This window comes from Archocentrus centrarchus, chromosome 22 (assembly GCF_007364275.1).
Source record: "Archocentrus centrarchus isolate MPI-CPG fArcCen1 chromosome 22, fArcCen1, whole genome shotgun sequence".
Taxonomy (NCBI): Eukaryota; Metazoa; Chordata; class Actinopteri; order Cichliformes; family Cichlidae; genus Archocentrus; species Archocentrus centrarchus.
The window spans coordinates 3,678,057-3,694,983 of record NC_044367.1 but is presented as its reverse complement, the minus strand read 5'-3'; the positions used below and the strand labels follow the sequence as shown (position 1 = coordinate 3,694,983).

The following is a 16,927-nucleotide window of genomic DNA, read 5'->3' as shown; positions in this document are numbered from 1 at the left end:
TCTTGGGCCTTAAAAATGAAGCGCTTGTATATATTCATGCAAGTATGTAAAAGCTTAGTGATGTAGGTTGTATGAGACAGCAGGTACAAATGACCAATAAGACTTTTTAGCCAGACGACTTGTTGGACACGTGGAACTTATAAACCATATCTGCTCTTGTGACTGATTAAGATTATTTAATTGCATTTTCAAATAGACATTTTTTTATGTACATATAACACACCCTTTCTGTAAGGTATGATTTTTCTCCCATGACATATAACCACTTATGTCTTAAGGTAAATTTAAAAGCAAAACATTTTGTTCATTTAAAATAATAATAATAAAAAAAGAACACTTGCTATTATTTTACATGTTTTTTTTTCAAATACTGTCCCTGTAATGTTATATTTTTTCCCTAAAGCACGAGCGGTGGACACAAAGCACCCGCTGTCGCCGATGACCAAACCATGAACTATGAAGAAAAAGGTATGAATGCAACGCAGTGTAAACAAATGCAATGGGAAAACAAAGGCTGATGCAGATGTGCCAGAAAAAGCTCCCTCCATCGTTTCATGTGCAAACACAGCTTTCCACCACTTCACCACCAGCAAAATACAGTGAATCCCTTCCTTTGTTTTTGGTTAGTACACCAACTGCCGTGCTGCATGCTGGAGGGCCCGCTTGATCCTCCAGGCCTCCAGTGCACAGGGTGAGTCACCTGTAGCTGGTGGGGCAGGTGTCTGGGTGGGGTTGATAGTTACCCGGGGTTTTTGGGCTCGCTGTCTCGTGATGAGCTGCCGCCTTTCAGCTTGCGAACGAGTTTCTCGCTACTGCGACGGATTGACGCTCGTAGTTTACTGAAGGAACCGCTCCTCTTCAGAGAGCCGGAGCCATCCTGGTGGGAAAGGTCACAGGGTCACTCACACACACTGTTTTCTAAAATATTTTGTAGAGAGTTTATATATACAGAACGTAGATTAGCATCAAACCAGCATACAGTCTTATCACTGCTTCTATTTTCTGCTACTGGATTTTAACTAAGACTGCAATATAAATTCAGGTTACTCATAGTCAAAGCCTACCTGCACACTGGTATATACTCTCACAAGCAGTCAGTAGTTAACGTTTGATCCAAAGTAATCCAATAGAACAGCTCTGCTACATTTATCTTTTAAAGGCTTGTTTTACTGAGTGTTGTTTGTATCCTTATAAGCATGATGAGCTGCTGTAGTGGACTGCATTAGATTGTACAGGAGCATACAGAGGCGCACAATCTCTCGTGCAAAATTTCACGTGTACATGATGCAGTAAAGCAGGTGCACACTCATTTAAAAAACAGTAAAGCTGCTTAATTTGTAATCTGTGTCTTGTAACTCAATACTGCAGCGAACAGATTCATTTTTGTTGCTGTTAAGAAAACTTTACAGTGAGTATAATGCATCTCATTCTGAGAGACTGTTACCCTTAAACTCAAAAATTGTATTCAAAATGGCACACGGCGTACGTCACCATCAGCTGGTGTACTCTGTTAATAATATGTTTGTCTTTTCAAATCTGATGAGCTGGACTGTAGCGGCTCTCACTGGACAAGTAACACTGCATAATGTAGGGGGACCATTTTTAAAATCAGCTATATGCCTACATATAGCCCAAAAATCACAAATTACACTGGGTGAAGGGTGCTTTAGTTCACACATGACCAGTTTCAGCTACATTCAGTCTCAGTGGAGCTGTGACCTGTGTGGGTGTTAAACTGAATGATTGGAAATGTTATTTTCCAAGTTCCTTTTACCAGTCTTGATTAATCAGATATTTTAAAGAGGAATAAGGCAGGTCAGCCTCTTGTGTGCCCCCTTGTGGCTGGTTGCAGTGCATTATTTATTTTGATAAAAACACAGAATTGAGTGTGTGTGTGTGTGTGTGTGTGTGTGTGTGGGGGGGGGGGGGGGGGGGGGGGGTGTAAATACTTCCAATCATGTCGATGTTTGCTCAGAAATTCATGTGATCGGTTTGTTTTTTGATTAATTTTTTTTTTTAAAAACTGTGAAGGGATATGTCAAAAGTCTGACTTGTGACTGCTAAGCGCTCTCAAAGTACTCATGGAGGCTGCTTTTCAGAGTCGCGCATAAGAAAATGGGAGGACTGCTCCTTTACTCAGCCGTGTCTCATCTATTTCAAACCTCGAAAATGACCCATTCTGCTGTCAGCTGTAAGAATTCATATTATGAGAGAGCCGAGGAATTTTTCTTCATCAAGTTAATGTTTAATTTTCAACAATAACTTTATAACATATAGCATATATATATGTAAACATGATAACTAGCTACACAGACAGCTATCGGTTACTCTTTAAAACAAAAACATTTTAAGCGTCACCTAAACTTACCTCAGAAATCAAATGAGATTATTTAGATGGAAGGAATATATGCTATTGATTGCTGACATAAACCTGCCCTTTGAGCCTAAATAAAATGCCCTTTTTTTCTATTAGAATTAACTTTTCTGTTCAAATCTGCCTAACACTTACACGATTCAAATATTAACTTTCAAAATGATTAACTTTACTGAAGCTTATGGACAGAGGATACAGTAAATCTTCTTCCTTCCACTCAGCTCAAGTTAAATTCCTGTTGCTGCATCTGAGCGGTGCTGGTTTATAGTTCACTCAGTTATGATGGCGCACACAGAAAAGAGAAGGAACACACAAAGAGGCGACAGGCACGGGTTCAGGTGAGCAAAGAGTTTAAGTTTTATTAGAAGTTAAGAAAGAAACTGTAAGATGCACAAACAGGACAGCACACACAGAAGATTAGTAGCAGGAGGTGAGATCAGACCGATGAGGGGACTAATTTAACTCCTAAACTTTCAGCAAATGCAACAATAATGCGTGTATACAGCCAATGCTCTGTAACCTGCCCTCCCCCCCAACACCTGACAACTATATACACACATATACAGAAGGTAAACAGAGAGAACACACAAGGTTTAGGCTCTGTATCGGCCAAAAGCTTCAGTTCTTTCAAGACACAACCTGACATCAAGTGGAAAACCTCCAACTGTTCATCTGTTCCACACTTAAACATGTAAATCCACTGTGCATTAGCCCTAATCCCCTTTAATGTGTCCTCTTATTGACATCACAACATGTTTTATGTCTGCACTGAGTGACACAGCAATGACTAAACTCTAAACGGGAGCAGAAACCTACAGAGCCACAGTCAACGGTGCTCTTGATCATGCTGACGAGTTAAGTCAATGTTATTTACAGCATGTTAAAGTCACTACATTTTCAGTTACCACTACAGATTTTAAGAGTTAATGCTGAATTAAACTGCATGGATGATAAAGGAGTGATGAGAAGCTTCTAACCTCCACAGAGAGAGACAGGGAGGGAAGGAGGCTTTAACTCGGACCATCTCAGACCTGGAAACATATCAGGAGTGCAGCTTGATTGCGTTTTGAGTAGCAGTGTTGTGTTTTTGTTTCGTTTGATCAACTGACCACAACATCAACAGAATATAAATCAGTTTTGCCTCTGTACATGCCTTGGCCTTTGCCAGTGAAGAGGATGTAGCATTGAAATGTTTTCATTTTCTTGGCCTAATTTTGTCTTTGCTGTTTAATTCTGTTCACTGCTTGAGATAAAAGACCACTGGATACAAATATACATCTACTTGTTACATTTTGCATCTATTTGCAGTCATTTTGGGTCGACTATTAATGACATGACAGCGTAACAGAGCTCTAAGGAACTGAACAACTTCAACTGATGATATTGTGGTCACATTTGTTTGTACCGGGTTTACAATAAGAAAGGTCAGATTTTATAGTCCAGGTCAAAATGAAGAGAGTTAAAGGAGAGTTTAGTTCATGAACTTTATGTCAGTCACCCCACACAGTTCCTCCCACAATGAGTCTACAGGCAAAAAGAAAGCACAGTTTAAAGAGTGACAGAAAGAGGGGAAGCAGAGAAGCAGAGTTAAAGGACAAGGAGAAATATCAAGGTACGAAGCACAAGTTTAATGTTGCCATAAAGAAAAGTCACCCCCAGTCCTCTCCCACCTGCAGCAGATACACATTCTAGCACAGTGATTCAGCACAAGTAGAAAGCAGAGGGTTGGATCCAGACACACAAGCTGTCTCCTTATTTCTGCCAGAACCATTTTCACACAGTTCCTGTTCCCCAAAAACAACAGAGAGGAGGGTGTAAAAGCAACATTATGGCTCTGGTTGAACCCGCTGTGAAGAATCCCGCCACAGAAAAGAGAGCTGAAGAAAACTGCAAAGCTGAAGGGGTTGAGGCGAGGTGAGGCGAGGCATCCGTCATGCAGAAGACAATTTTTAGAACCACTACAAGGCATCTGGAGTTATGCCTGCCGGTCAGACAGAGTAGATTGAAAAGAGAAAGAAGGAAATGCAAACAGTAAAAAGAGGGGAAAAAAGACAGTAGGATGAGAGATGAATACAGAGAAGCAATTAAAGAGGGGTGACATAAGAAAAGAAGAAAGGACAGAAGCATACAGGACAAAGACTGAGAGGTTAACAGATCAGACACAGTGTCTCTCCACCAGCCTGTGCAACACACGGAAGATAAAAGATCAATAAATCTATAGGTACATTATCATACAAGAAACCCAGCGCTGAGTCCAGTATGGATGGGCCTTAAGTAGTTATTAGTGACGTAACTGGATCAGAAACAATTTTAACTTTCATGCTAACCATTCAGTCGTGCAGAAAAATCTTTATTATTCTGTAATCGTCTGATTATGGGAAAGAAACTCTGAAACACTGTTAAAAACAACTGTGTCTGACTGGCCTCTTAAATCAGAGCCATGTGCAAAGTGAATGCGATTAACTGAACACTGAATTGTTGTCTCATAACCACCAAAATCTCCTGCTGAAGTAGCTCACTACTACTGCTTGCAGTACTAACCTCTGTGTTACAGAGAATAATACTTTACTTTCAGTAAGATGATTTTACCAGAATCACCATCTTACAATATGGGCACTGAACTACAGTCTCCTTTAGTTTCTGGTAGAACAAACATTATATTTTTTCTCCAAGGCCATCAGCTATTTTCCACAGCCTGTTCCAGATGGCCTCGGGTCTCATCCACACTCAGGTCAAAACCTGTAAAACCCAGAAAGCTAAGCCAAACTGAGACGGCACTGACAGACTTTGCAGAGAAAAAGAAGTTGTCCAGAATTGCATCCAGACACACTTCACTCCAGGTTCCTGTTCTAGGTGCAACAGTCAAAATCTAATGACAAGGACTCAACTGGCTGAATGAGCCTCAGCATATTAAAATACAAGCAACAGACAACTAATCCCAGGGTGGACACCTAAACGCCTGAATACTCTGCATGATTATTAGGATGACTGATAAATTACCTTGAAATTAACTGTTCTTAAATTTAACTCTCACAACTGTGTAGCCAATTAGTAACGCCCCTGGGCTCTTATTTTGAAGAATTATCTAAATTAAATTTAATTTCAATGGTCGCCGACCATAAAAACTGCATTTATAAAACAGTAATAATCGCACGTTTGGTTCCAAGAAGTGAGCCGCAGAGGACACACTACCTGGTTCAATGCAGAAAGTCAAAATAGAGACCTAAAGGTAGAAACATCCAGTTTGTAAGAGAATCTGAAAATGTGGGGGGAAAAAAAGAACAGACCAATCCACAGCATCAACGCTTTCCGTGGTCTGTTTTGTATGAATTTCCATGTACAAAACCCACTGCTGTGGAAGTATATCTCATACATTAGAGAGGTATCATGAATGGACACCTGAACCTATCTAACACAGCTGTGAGGGTGGGACAAAAACAAACAAACAAACAAAATCAAACGATAATTCGGTCTGATTATGGTTATTTTAACTCGACTTGCAGGCTTCGCCACTAGGTGGAGCACTTACACAGTTCAATCACGTAGAGAGACACTGAGTCTGGAACATAGTTCATCAACACATATCAGCAAGGTTAAACTTTGTTAGGGGAGCACAAAATAAACACAGGGGGTGCAGATAAGAGACATATGACAGCAGCCAGACAGACACACTATTTTTTATAAAACTAAACAGTTTTCAGTTTTTTGTCTTCTTTTTTTTTTGCCTACAGCAGAAGCAAGCTTGGCTCAAAGTAAATACAATTTTATCACTGTTGAGTAATCTAGTGATTATTTTCTTATTGTCTGTCTAAATGTAATAGCATACTTTTTTCTAAAGGCAAACTGTGACGATACTCCTGAAGATATTTATTGTCCCAGAAGATGAAGAAAAAACAGCTGGAAGCTGGTAACATACGTCAGTCAAATGATAATCAGAATCTAATGAATTTTATTCAGTTTGAATTCTTCCATCTTCTCTGGCTGCTAACAAGGCAAACAAACAGAAAAAGAATAAAGACCAGGAAAGTCACACTTTACATTGTCTGGCAGCAGATCATCACACACATGCAAAGATCGGAAACATAAACACATACATGCATGCAGATCACTATCAACAACACAGAAGGAGTACAGTACAGAGCCCATGTTGAGTCAGAACAGACTGATGAGTCACAGACTCATTTAGATTAAGTGAGCAGAGAGAGGTTTTCACGGCTGCCTGTGGAGAGAGCTAAAGTGGAAGTGATGATTTGTTTGACAGGACGAAAAACAAAATGTAGTTTGACAACTGCTGGGAAACAGCTGAGGATAAACATCCCTGGACATATTTTTATCCATCTAATATTAGAAAGATAAGCCAATAGCCTCTGATATTATATGAGAGCAATACAGCACTTTAAAGATTTATATATTTTTCAGTATCCTGCAAAATGATGGTGGGAATAGACAAAACTATTTTTGCTACTGCAGACATCTGAAAAGATCAATGCATGCTAATCGTGCACAAAGTGTATCAATATGTAAACGTACTACTACAAAAGGAGATTAACAGTAGATTGTAGTTTCTTCTTTTTTAATGTCAAATGCTTAAAGTAGAAAAAGCAGGAAACAACCGTTTCAGTCTGCTGTTGAGAGCAATTTTACTGTTATGCTACAATTCATTAACTATGAATACATGCTGATTTCTAGAGTACTTCTACTGTTCTGTGTATAGCTTTAGCAACTCCTAGTTCTCTGTATATTTGTCATTTATATCCCGTTCCTCTCTAATTCCCAGGCTGTCTTATTGTGCTGCTGTAATAGAAATGCTCCCTCTTGGGATCAATAAAGTTTGATTTCAAACCCAATTAAAAACTGATTGTTGACTGATTGATTGCTGCCCTGACTTTATTTACAGTTGAATCAAAGGAGATTTAAGGTCCAAACAAAAGCTCGTCAGTTTTCCCTTCCAGCTAAAGTTCCTTCCAGATGAGCCCGGCTCCTTTCCCGATATAAATAGGTCCAGAGATCTGCTGGCGATTGTCTGCAGGAGGCTGTGCGCTAATAATCCGTTGACAGGGCACAGTTTATACGCATAGCTATGTGTCACACCATACTGCCTGCAAGGACTACAACCAGAGGTGCAATAGGAGATGCTGATTGGTTGTTCAGGGATCTATGACTACTGTTGCTATGTGAACAGGCCAGCTCTAGGCAGCAGCAGGAGCAGCATTTTAGAAATAAGGTAGCGAGCAGCCTACAGTGATCCTATAACTACATATTCTGCCACTGCAGTGAGTAGAGGCTGAGAAAATTCTGCGGATACTCCGAAATGTCGCAGCTCAGTTAGAACAGTGGGTCTGCAGCTGAGGGAGCAGGCTGGATGGTGTCAATGTGTGAGACCAGAGGGGCTGGCTGATTTTTACAGCTTTTTTAGAGGTTAGTTGCAAAAGTGATACAACAACAAAAAAAAGGGAAAAAAAAAAAAAACATTTTAGTGAGGAAAAAAAATATGTAACTATACAGAACACTACGAGTCACCTACTGTCAAAGATTTAAGCTCCAGCCAAGTGAATGCTCCAGCAGAGCATCTTTTCACTTGATCTCATTAATCAAAGTCAGCATAACAGCAAAGTACAAGCAGTTAACTACTGCAGGAGAACAGAGTAACTGTGACTGTCAATCAGGATTATCAGTGCAGCATAGTGCAATTTGATCCTTTTTAGCCAGTCTGACAAGGTTTAACTGAGAGAAAGTCCTCATTCAAATGTTTAATTTAGTAATAGATGAAGAAACAAGCTCACTGTATCTTTCTTGACAGAAGTCATGCTCAGAAAATAAAAAAATATATCAATATCCATTATGTATGATGGATCCTCATTCTCATAATAAATTTATAGGGAGCCATCAGTTGGTTTGACAGCAAATAAAAAAAATCCAATCCCAAACAGCTCAATGTGAAAAACATTTACAATTGTTTTTAGTCCAATTTCTGTGCTGATAAAACTTAAGAAAACCAAATAAAAACACTTTGTAGATGGCTTCAGTCCAGAGAGATATAGGAGTTGTACCATGTAAACATGTCTGTGTCCCTGGTTTGAAGACTCTCAGTAAGGTGCTGAGGGCTGTGTACTGTACTTACCCCGTTCCATTCCACGCTCATACTCACTTCCTCGCCGCCGTCTGGCCCGCTCTCATACTTCACCGTGTCAGAATTCAGACTCTCGCGGCTTCGCTGCTTCTCACGGGCCTCTGGCTCGCTCAGCACCTCAGCCACGCGCTGCTTGTGCACATTGTCCAGACCCTGATATGCACAGACAACAATAAATGCCAATTCAACAAATCCAATTAAACACAAGCTAAGCACCTGCACTGGTCAGAGCTTCAGCACAGCCTCATTTACACAGATGCACTGTACAGCTGTCAGCAACAAGTACTAATTCATGGAATCCAATTAATACTAAATCCATAGACTTCTGCCTGCTGCTCTAAACTCAGCGCCGGGCATATGCTGATCAGCAGTCAGAACTGATTCAAACAGAACAAATAAAATAAACATGAGAGATGACTGAAAATGTAAAAGAAATACCAGCTAAAATTGGTAAAGCCAGTTTCACAAATAGCTCAATACACAACTAGTGGAAAACAGTTTAAATACACAGGAAGTTGCTCCCCAAAGCAGCCCATAAACAATAGCTAGCCACTTAGATAGCTAGACTCACTTTTTAGCCTATCAGAAGGTAATATTAAATGTCTTCACTGCTGTTTTGATGATATTTACAGAGACATTAAAGGCTTAAAGGACTTCCTTTTTTAATATTCAGAAATCATGGTGCAAACTGGAGTTTGGTGGACAAACTATTTTTGCAACTATGCTGCCAGTGTAGCTAAATTAGCTTTTCTCTACACCAACAAGCTGGCAACAGCCAGCACTATGTTGTGTAATTAAAGCTGGCTCAGTGATATAGCTACACCACAGTACAGAGTATCTTCAGTGACCCTGCCTGAGCAATGAATTATTCAAGGAGGGAAAAACAAACAGGACAATAAACTGCAACAGAGTCTGGATGCTTATTTTACCTTTACTAAAACCGGATCCTACTTGAATTTTTTAAATGCCGATTAATGGTTCCATTCATAAAAGGGATCAGATCCTACTTTGAGCAAAAATTACAACGCTCCAAATATATCAAAGAAAATATGTGGTGCTAAACCAAGCCCCCAGAGGCAGATCTGACTTCAAACATAAGGCTTACACGCAGTTATAATGGAATTATTGTAGTAATTATCAAAGCCTCATTTTACTTTCTACAGCTGTAAATTAAGCAGCACATCAGCAATTTGACTGATTGTGTGTGATACTGAGTAAATTGACATTAAAATCTTGAAGGAAAACCTAATTGAGGATAAAAGCTGCAGGATTTCTCTCAAATCCATTAAGTAACATCAGCAGCAGCAGCAGCTGAAAAAAACCTACACTTCAGGCTCTGAGGCATTCCAAGTGCATCATCATTTTTCCAATTTCACAGCAGCTCACACATTTTCTACCATTTAATCTGATGCAAATTCTCACCAAGCCCTGATAACAAGTCATCTGCTGCTACAGCTACATAAACAGTGACGTCTTTGCTCAACCCAGGAGTCCTGTGTTGTTAGCCACAGTATCCAGAGACCACACCTGCTTTCTGGACCGCAACGCAGCTTCCTCCAGAGTGTCGGCTGCCTCGAACTTGCCCTGTCGCCTGTAGAGGGCGCCCAGGTTCTTCAGGGTGGTGGTGACCGTGGGGCTGCAAAGACAAAGAGTGGAAATTTTATTATCACAGAGAATCAATTTGGTGAAAGAAAATAAAAACGGGCTGTCCTTAAATTTGACAGCAGCAGAACAACAAGACAGAGACATCTCAAACTGTCTAATACAAGGTTGAGCATTGTTGCTTTAATTAGTCAGGACATTTTGTTATGTGTAAACATTTAAATATATGCTGTATCACTTTGTGTCCTTCTGCTGAGCGTATAACCCATATGTACTCAGTAGGAAAAACCGACCTGTCGACTTTACAGGCTTTGTACCAGCCTCCATACTCTCCAAACGGTGACCCATCCTTCTCCTTCCCCTGTGAGACATCAATTTGCAAAAACAAGATTTAAGAAGTCTGCATATATGAAAATAATAAATCAGATGTTTAAGGAGGGAAACCAACCCACTTCTTTTTTTATGTGGTCAGTTTACATGAAGAGGTATTTAGCAGTGGGATTATAGTTGGATCAGGACTCCTTCCCCTGAACATCTAAACCTATTAAACCATGAAATGAACTCTTAGCTGGGAAAGTCGGGGACTCACACCATCACCAGAAGTGAGTCGTTTTTACTGAGACTTAATCTCTTAATCCAACTCTTTGTAAACTCAATCCTTCCCATTTCACGTTAAATACGATAACAGAACTGTCAGAGCAGTTTACAGCAGCTGGTGATTTTACTTTACTTGATGTGTTTTGTTTGTGAATGTGTGTGACGCTGTGCAATTATAACGGTTTTGTCTACAAAACCGAAAACTTAAATTAAGAAAGCATAACAGAAGTTACAATTATACTTAAGAAAGGTTTCAAAGTGCTCATCTGTTGCAGACACTCGCCTTGATTCGCTCCTCTCGCTCCTCTGCATGCATCCAGATTGGTTTGTTCTCATCTGCAGAGAAACACAGACAGAATCAGTCCTGACAAACTCAGATAAGCAGCAGGAGACTTTTGAAAAGTCACTCTGGCTCTGAAGTGCAGTTTTTTTTCTTCATTTTCAGCTACATCCTCCACTAAAATGATAACAGCAGCTTGAACATATTAACCTTTACTTCAGAAGAGAGCGGGGAGCGTGGAAGACCCATCAATTTGTTCACACGTGCTTTGTGTGTTTGTACTCTAGATTTAATCTACTGTCTGTAATGTCTAAAGTGTTTAAAGAGTGTGTGTGTACTTTGTACCATCAACAGAGCCAAACTCCCTCTCGTGAGCGCGGGTTAGGATTTCTTTATACAGTGTCTCAGCCTGCTTGAACTTTCCCTGCTTCAGGTAACAGGACGCCTGAAGAACACAAACAGTAAGAACCAGCATGACACTGGAAATGAGAAACCCAGACAAAGACAGAGCTCCCTCTTCAGCAGTGAACAGTAAGGTCCAACAATGGGCTGTCAGCAACATGCAGGAGAAGCTTCACAGGATTGGCAGAGGCTGAAATGAATGTTTGTGTTTGGTTTTTTTTTGTTTTTTGTTTTTTTTAAATGAAATTATTTCAAGGGAGTTGTAATTTTTCTGCCAATAGTAATTTGCATAGATATTGACTTTTTTATGCCATAAACTGACAAATACATTCATCCTTCTCACCAGGTTGTTCTTGGTCTTGGCCACATTGGGGTCATCAGGGCCCAGTTTGGTCTGGTAGATCTCCAGCGCTCTCATGTAGTAGTACTCCACCTCCTCATACTTGCCCTGGTTCTGACAAAGCAGGGCCAGGTTGTTCAGCTGCTTGGCCACATCTGGGTGGTCCTTGCCCAACACCTGGGACAAAAGGCAGAAAAGAAGAACAGGGGCAAGTTTTAGACAACAACCTGTGTCTGGCATCTGCCATTTGGTCAGTAACACTTAACCAGCATCAGCAATTACAGCCAGCTTGCAGCAAAATATTGGTCCATGTGATCCAATCTTGCTGCTTGCTTGCAAGAAGTTTTTTTTTTGTTTATGTCTAACATATGGCCAGTATTTGTGATTTTTCTACTCTGAGTTTCATCAGTGTAAACATTCGAATGTGCAACCCAGCTTCAATCTCCAAAATCCAATGTTGTTATTTTGGATTTCCAGGAAGAGCGAGCATTTGGCAATATGTTAGAAACGTTTGTTTCATCTCTTGCCAGGTTGCTTTGACTTGCTACAATCTGTTTGTAGTGTGGCAGATCACATTACACCCATTTTTGGAGCAGTGTACACAGAAAATATCACACATACATTTGGACTACACTGGGGATTAAGTCTGTAGCATTTACTACATACAGTAGATGTCTCCCAAAGAATTATGGCATTGGCTGGATTAATAGACTACTAACCTGCATTCATAAATAAGAGATAAGTAAAGCAAAAAACTGTGGACCCATCTTCAGTGTTCTGGTCAAGGGAAGGAGGTTCTTGTACAAGATTTTACAGTACATGGCCCCACCCACTGGCCCCCTCAATGTGGCGAAGTGTCCTGAACCCTTAGCAAAAACAGCGCAAAGCATAATGTTACCACCTCCATGCTTGACTGTGGGGACGGAGTTCTTTGGGTCATACTCAGCATTTTCCTTCAAACACGGTGAGAACTTGATGCTAAACAGCACGATTTTGGTTTCATCTGACCACAGCACTTTCTCTCAAATGGTCTTGGAATAATTTAGATGTTCACTGGCATACTGAAGAAGAGCCTGTGCATGTGCCTTCTTGAGCAGGGGGACCTTTCGTGCTCTGCAAGATTTCAATTCATTATGGTGCATTGTGTTACCAACGGTGTGCTAACACCTTGTGCAGGTCAACAGTTTTGTATCAGGGGTCATTTGACAGCTCTTTGGTCTTGTGGTTGAAATGGAAGAAACTGATTCTGTGGACAGGTGTGCTTTTATAATAAGATCAGGAATATCTGTGATCGACTGATCAATTATAATCTGTGTGCTACATGCTGACGCAGCCGATCTGTGGGAGCCAGAATTCTGGCTGGGTTGTAGGGTATCAAATACTTATTTCACTCAGTGACATGCAAATCAATGTATAACTTTTATGTAATGTGTTTTTTCTGGATTTTTGGTTGATATTCTGTCTCTCTCCATTAAAATGAAACTACCATAAAAATAAAAAAAATCAATGTCGCTGTTTTTGTGTTTTGAAACCTGACGTGATGTATGCATGACTGAGAAATCAGGACACTACGTGCTCATATGGTAGCAACTACAAAGGAGACCCAGCCAAAAGTAGATCCTGCTTTATACTTTTTTGTTTTCCCACCCCAATGGGACCGATTTTCAAAATTAATATGATATAATAAGACTTAAAACTAGTGTTAGAGACCATAAACCTGTCAGGAAAAGTGTTTCCTGACTCTCATATGAAAGGAGCCAAGACCCATTTTCTCACAGAGCTATGTACAACTGGACATGTTTACACAGCCACAGGATTCACACTCTGCCGGTTATTGGAAAGACTGCAGGTTTAAGGCACTACCTTACTGCCTTCACTTTTCATACCCAGAACCTACATACATCTTATAACATAAAATATATGATCTGTAGGTTTCTATTATCTTGCTCCTCTCAGAAGGATAACACTGCTGATATTACACATTTTTACTCTTGCCAGCAATTCAAATTATAAGGCTAAAACTGAGTATTAGTAATCTCTCAATACCGCACCAAGTAAAACTTCAAGATGACTCATACTTCCTTTTTCTCAGCAACTACAAACCATAGATCTCTTCACTCTGATGGATTAGTCCACATTTGGTCTTCTGAGTAATTCAGCAATAAAAGAAGCATGTGTGTTTAAAACAGAGTGTTTCCATGGAAATGACAGCACTAAAGTTTGGCACTATAATGTGTTTTTACTCTTTATGATAGAATTTGGATAAACATAATCTCTCTTAGAGGCAGATTCATTATGGAGTTTGGTCTTTAATAAGAATATAATAAGGAAAATATTAACATAATTACCCTTTATTAGAGCTTTAAATTGCACTACAAATTGGAACACTACATGTTTCATTGGACAGTCAGCTTCTATGTATCAAAACCAAGTTATGCAAACATTTCTGCAATGGAAGAGTATAAATAATGATAAAGGATCATATGATTTATATACAAAAGATAAATTAAATCTGCACTTTCCTACACAGAACTTTATAAATCCAATGTTTTTTATATAAACCCTGTCTGTCTGTTTAGACAAGTAAAAAGCTTTGACACCACTTTATTTCCTGACACCCACTAAACTCAGGTAGCAGCTGAGTTTTCCTGAGTTTCCACAAAAAAAGCAGAACACGAGGTAAAAAAAATATCCTTCTGATTCAGCAATTCTGCTGCAGCCACTTTGCAATGCCCTGCATGTGCAAAACAACTCAAGCTTAAGCAAGTGTATTATCATCTGAGTTTAAGCAGCATTAAAAAAAAATAAATGGCTCAGCTTAACCAAAGCTGACATCGCATTCCCAAGGAGAGGAAGAATAAGAGAGAAGGGGGTTTGTTCAAAGGCAAATACTGAGGATAAACAACAAAAGGTATCTTCTGCACTTTCAGCATAACTGAGCAGCTCCTCTAAGCACCAAACAGAGACAAACTCAGGATATAGAGCCTGCCCTGTGACACAGTCTGAACAGTGAAAACACAGTGGTATCTAAAAACAAATGTTGAGGCCTCAAAACACGTGACCACATGGTGTCCATTTTTTTTTTTTTAAATAAAAAGTCTATGGTATTCGTAAATTAAAGCCAACAAAAACATCAGCCACTAGAGATGAAAAGCTCATTTTTGTTGTTCATTTCTGTGTGAAATTTAAAATTGAGTTATTCTAAAAGCGAGTGAATCTGTTGCAGTTATAGTCAATATGTGCTGTGCTGAAACGGAAAGCTGAAGGGCCAAGCGATCAGTTCCAGAGTGGTGTGTGAATATTTTCATTTCTGCTATTTGTTCTGCTGCCTTTATGGGAAATATTCTGAGTGAAGTCTGCAGTGTTTAAGTATTTGTATATAATTAGGACACAAAGTGTCTGAAACTAAAAGAACCCACTACTGCATTGACTCATCATGTTGTCTGATGACCTTTTACGCACCTTCTCTCTGATCTCCAGCGCTCTCTTGCACAGAGGCTCTGCTTCCTTGTACTTCCCTCTCTTCCCATACAGGACAGCCAGGTTATTGAGAGTTGCAGCAACCTGACAGGGACACAAACACACGTATTATTCCGCAATGCTTTTTCTTTTTTTCCTGGCCTCAGTCATATTCATTCATTTGCACAATGTCTGAGACCGCAAGAGTCTACAACAGCAGTGTGGTGTCATTGATCTGATGAGTTAGTAATTGACAAGAAATAAGAGGATGTGGGGGAACAGGAAGTGATTACGATGGGATGTAATTTGATCCAAATTAATCCAAGTGACGAATCTCCAACATGTGCACACAGGAGAAGGAAGACTGCAGAGGCGACCGGAGGTGAGCTCTGATCTCTGATTCACACCAAGTTCTGGCAGCCATGTGGGCAGAGTGGAAGGAAAGGAGAAGGAGGGCAGAGGGGGAGAAGGACAAAGCTCCTACAGTTTCACAACTCCTTTTGCAGCTCTTTAAGCCTTAATTTGTTGTTGCTTCACAATCTAAAGAAAGGTTGAAAACAGCAGCAAAAGGAGAAAATAATTTGTTTCATGAGTCCAAGAGCCACAGACTATATGGTCTGATCAAAGTTTATGATGCTGAGCCTAAAGCCTTTAACTCTTACAAATTCACTTCCATATTTTTCTAGAACTTGTGTTTGCATAAAGAGTCATAACGTTAGACACATACTTAGATCATTCTTATCAAAATAATGAGATTACAGAAGGGACAACATTCCTGGTGATTCCTGACAATGGTTAAACAAGCCCGGCTCTGGACCTACAGCTGATCTGTACTGGCTGCTTGGAGAACGCAGCCACTGCCTCAGCATCACAGTGGACCTGTTGATCTTTTGAAATGCCAGTGACGGCTCAAGCATCTTTTGAGAGTACTCATAGGCCAACGCACAATAAATATAGAAACACTGGATTGTGATTCTATCATCATTCTGCACCCGGTTGGATAAGCAGCTAAAAAAAAAAAAAAAAAAAAAAAAAAAAAATTAAGATTAAATGGATCAGATGAAGCTTGACACACACACACACACACACACACACACACACACACACACACACACACACACACACACACCCGCAGCTGGATACGTTTGCCTGAGGGCGGCATTTTCCGAGTCAGCTGCTAAACGTGGGTTCAGCACTCAGAAAGCATTAAGAGACACAGACTTGATGACTAAATTTAGTGTTACATCCACAAAAGCAGAACACCACTGAGGTTCAGATCATAGCGCCCATTTCTCCAGAACTTCCCAGGCAGATCCATGGAGACCCAAAATAGCAGTCTCAGCGGGAAACTGAGGGACTGGAAACTTGAAAGTGTCATTTGATTTAAAAGTCAAAACCCCGTCAAGGTCTTTGATTCGCTGACCTTCTTGCTCAAAACGTGAGGCCACAACTCCACCTTTTTCATTATCTCTGCTGATTGCCCTAAAAAAGCCCCCCCCCCCCCCACCAGAGACAGGCGACGACCCAAGAGCCAGTTTTCATAGCCAAAGTCCACTTTAACCTCTAAACACAATGTACGTGTGTTGGTACATGAACAACCAGGGATTTGCCCAGAAGTGCACTACAACTGATTAGAGGAGAATACAGGACATCAAGATATTGTTTATCTGTCAGGTTAAACCTAGAACAGGCTTACAATATTGCAAATTGGCATAACAGGAACAAGAGAAAAGAAATTATATT

At 40.1% G+C, this 16,927-nt stretch overlaps 1 protein-coding gene across 5 annotated transcripts in view; it reads right to left on the bottom strand.

Moving 5' to 3' along the window:
- The window catches only part of klc1a (kinesin light chain 1a), a 43,734-nt gene that overhangs the window by 10,321 nt on the left and 16,486 nt on the right, over positions 1-16,927 (bottom strand). For 2 of the 5 annotated variants that reach the window (XM_030718417.1, XM_030718416.1), the window contains 8 exons: positions 15,188-15,289; positions 11,729-11,902; positions 11,329-11,428; positions 10,987-11,039; positions 10,400-10,467; positions 10,032-10,140; positions 8,496-8,657; positions 744-877 (listed from right to left, as the gene is read on the bottom strand). In XM_030718417.1, coding sequence (XP_030574277.1) covers positions 744-877; positions 8,496-8,657; positions 10,032-10,140; positions 10,400-10,467; positions 10,987-11,039; positions 11,329-11,428; positions 11,729-11,902; positions 15,188-15,289 — 902 coding nt within the window. The other 3 variants (XM_030718421.1, XM_030718418.1, XM_030718419.1) reach the window with 3 other exon arrangements.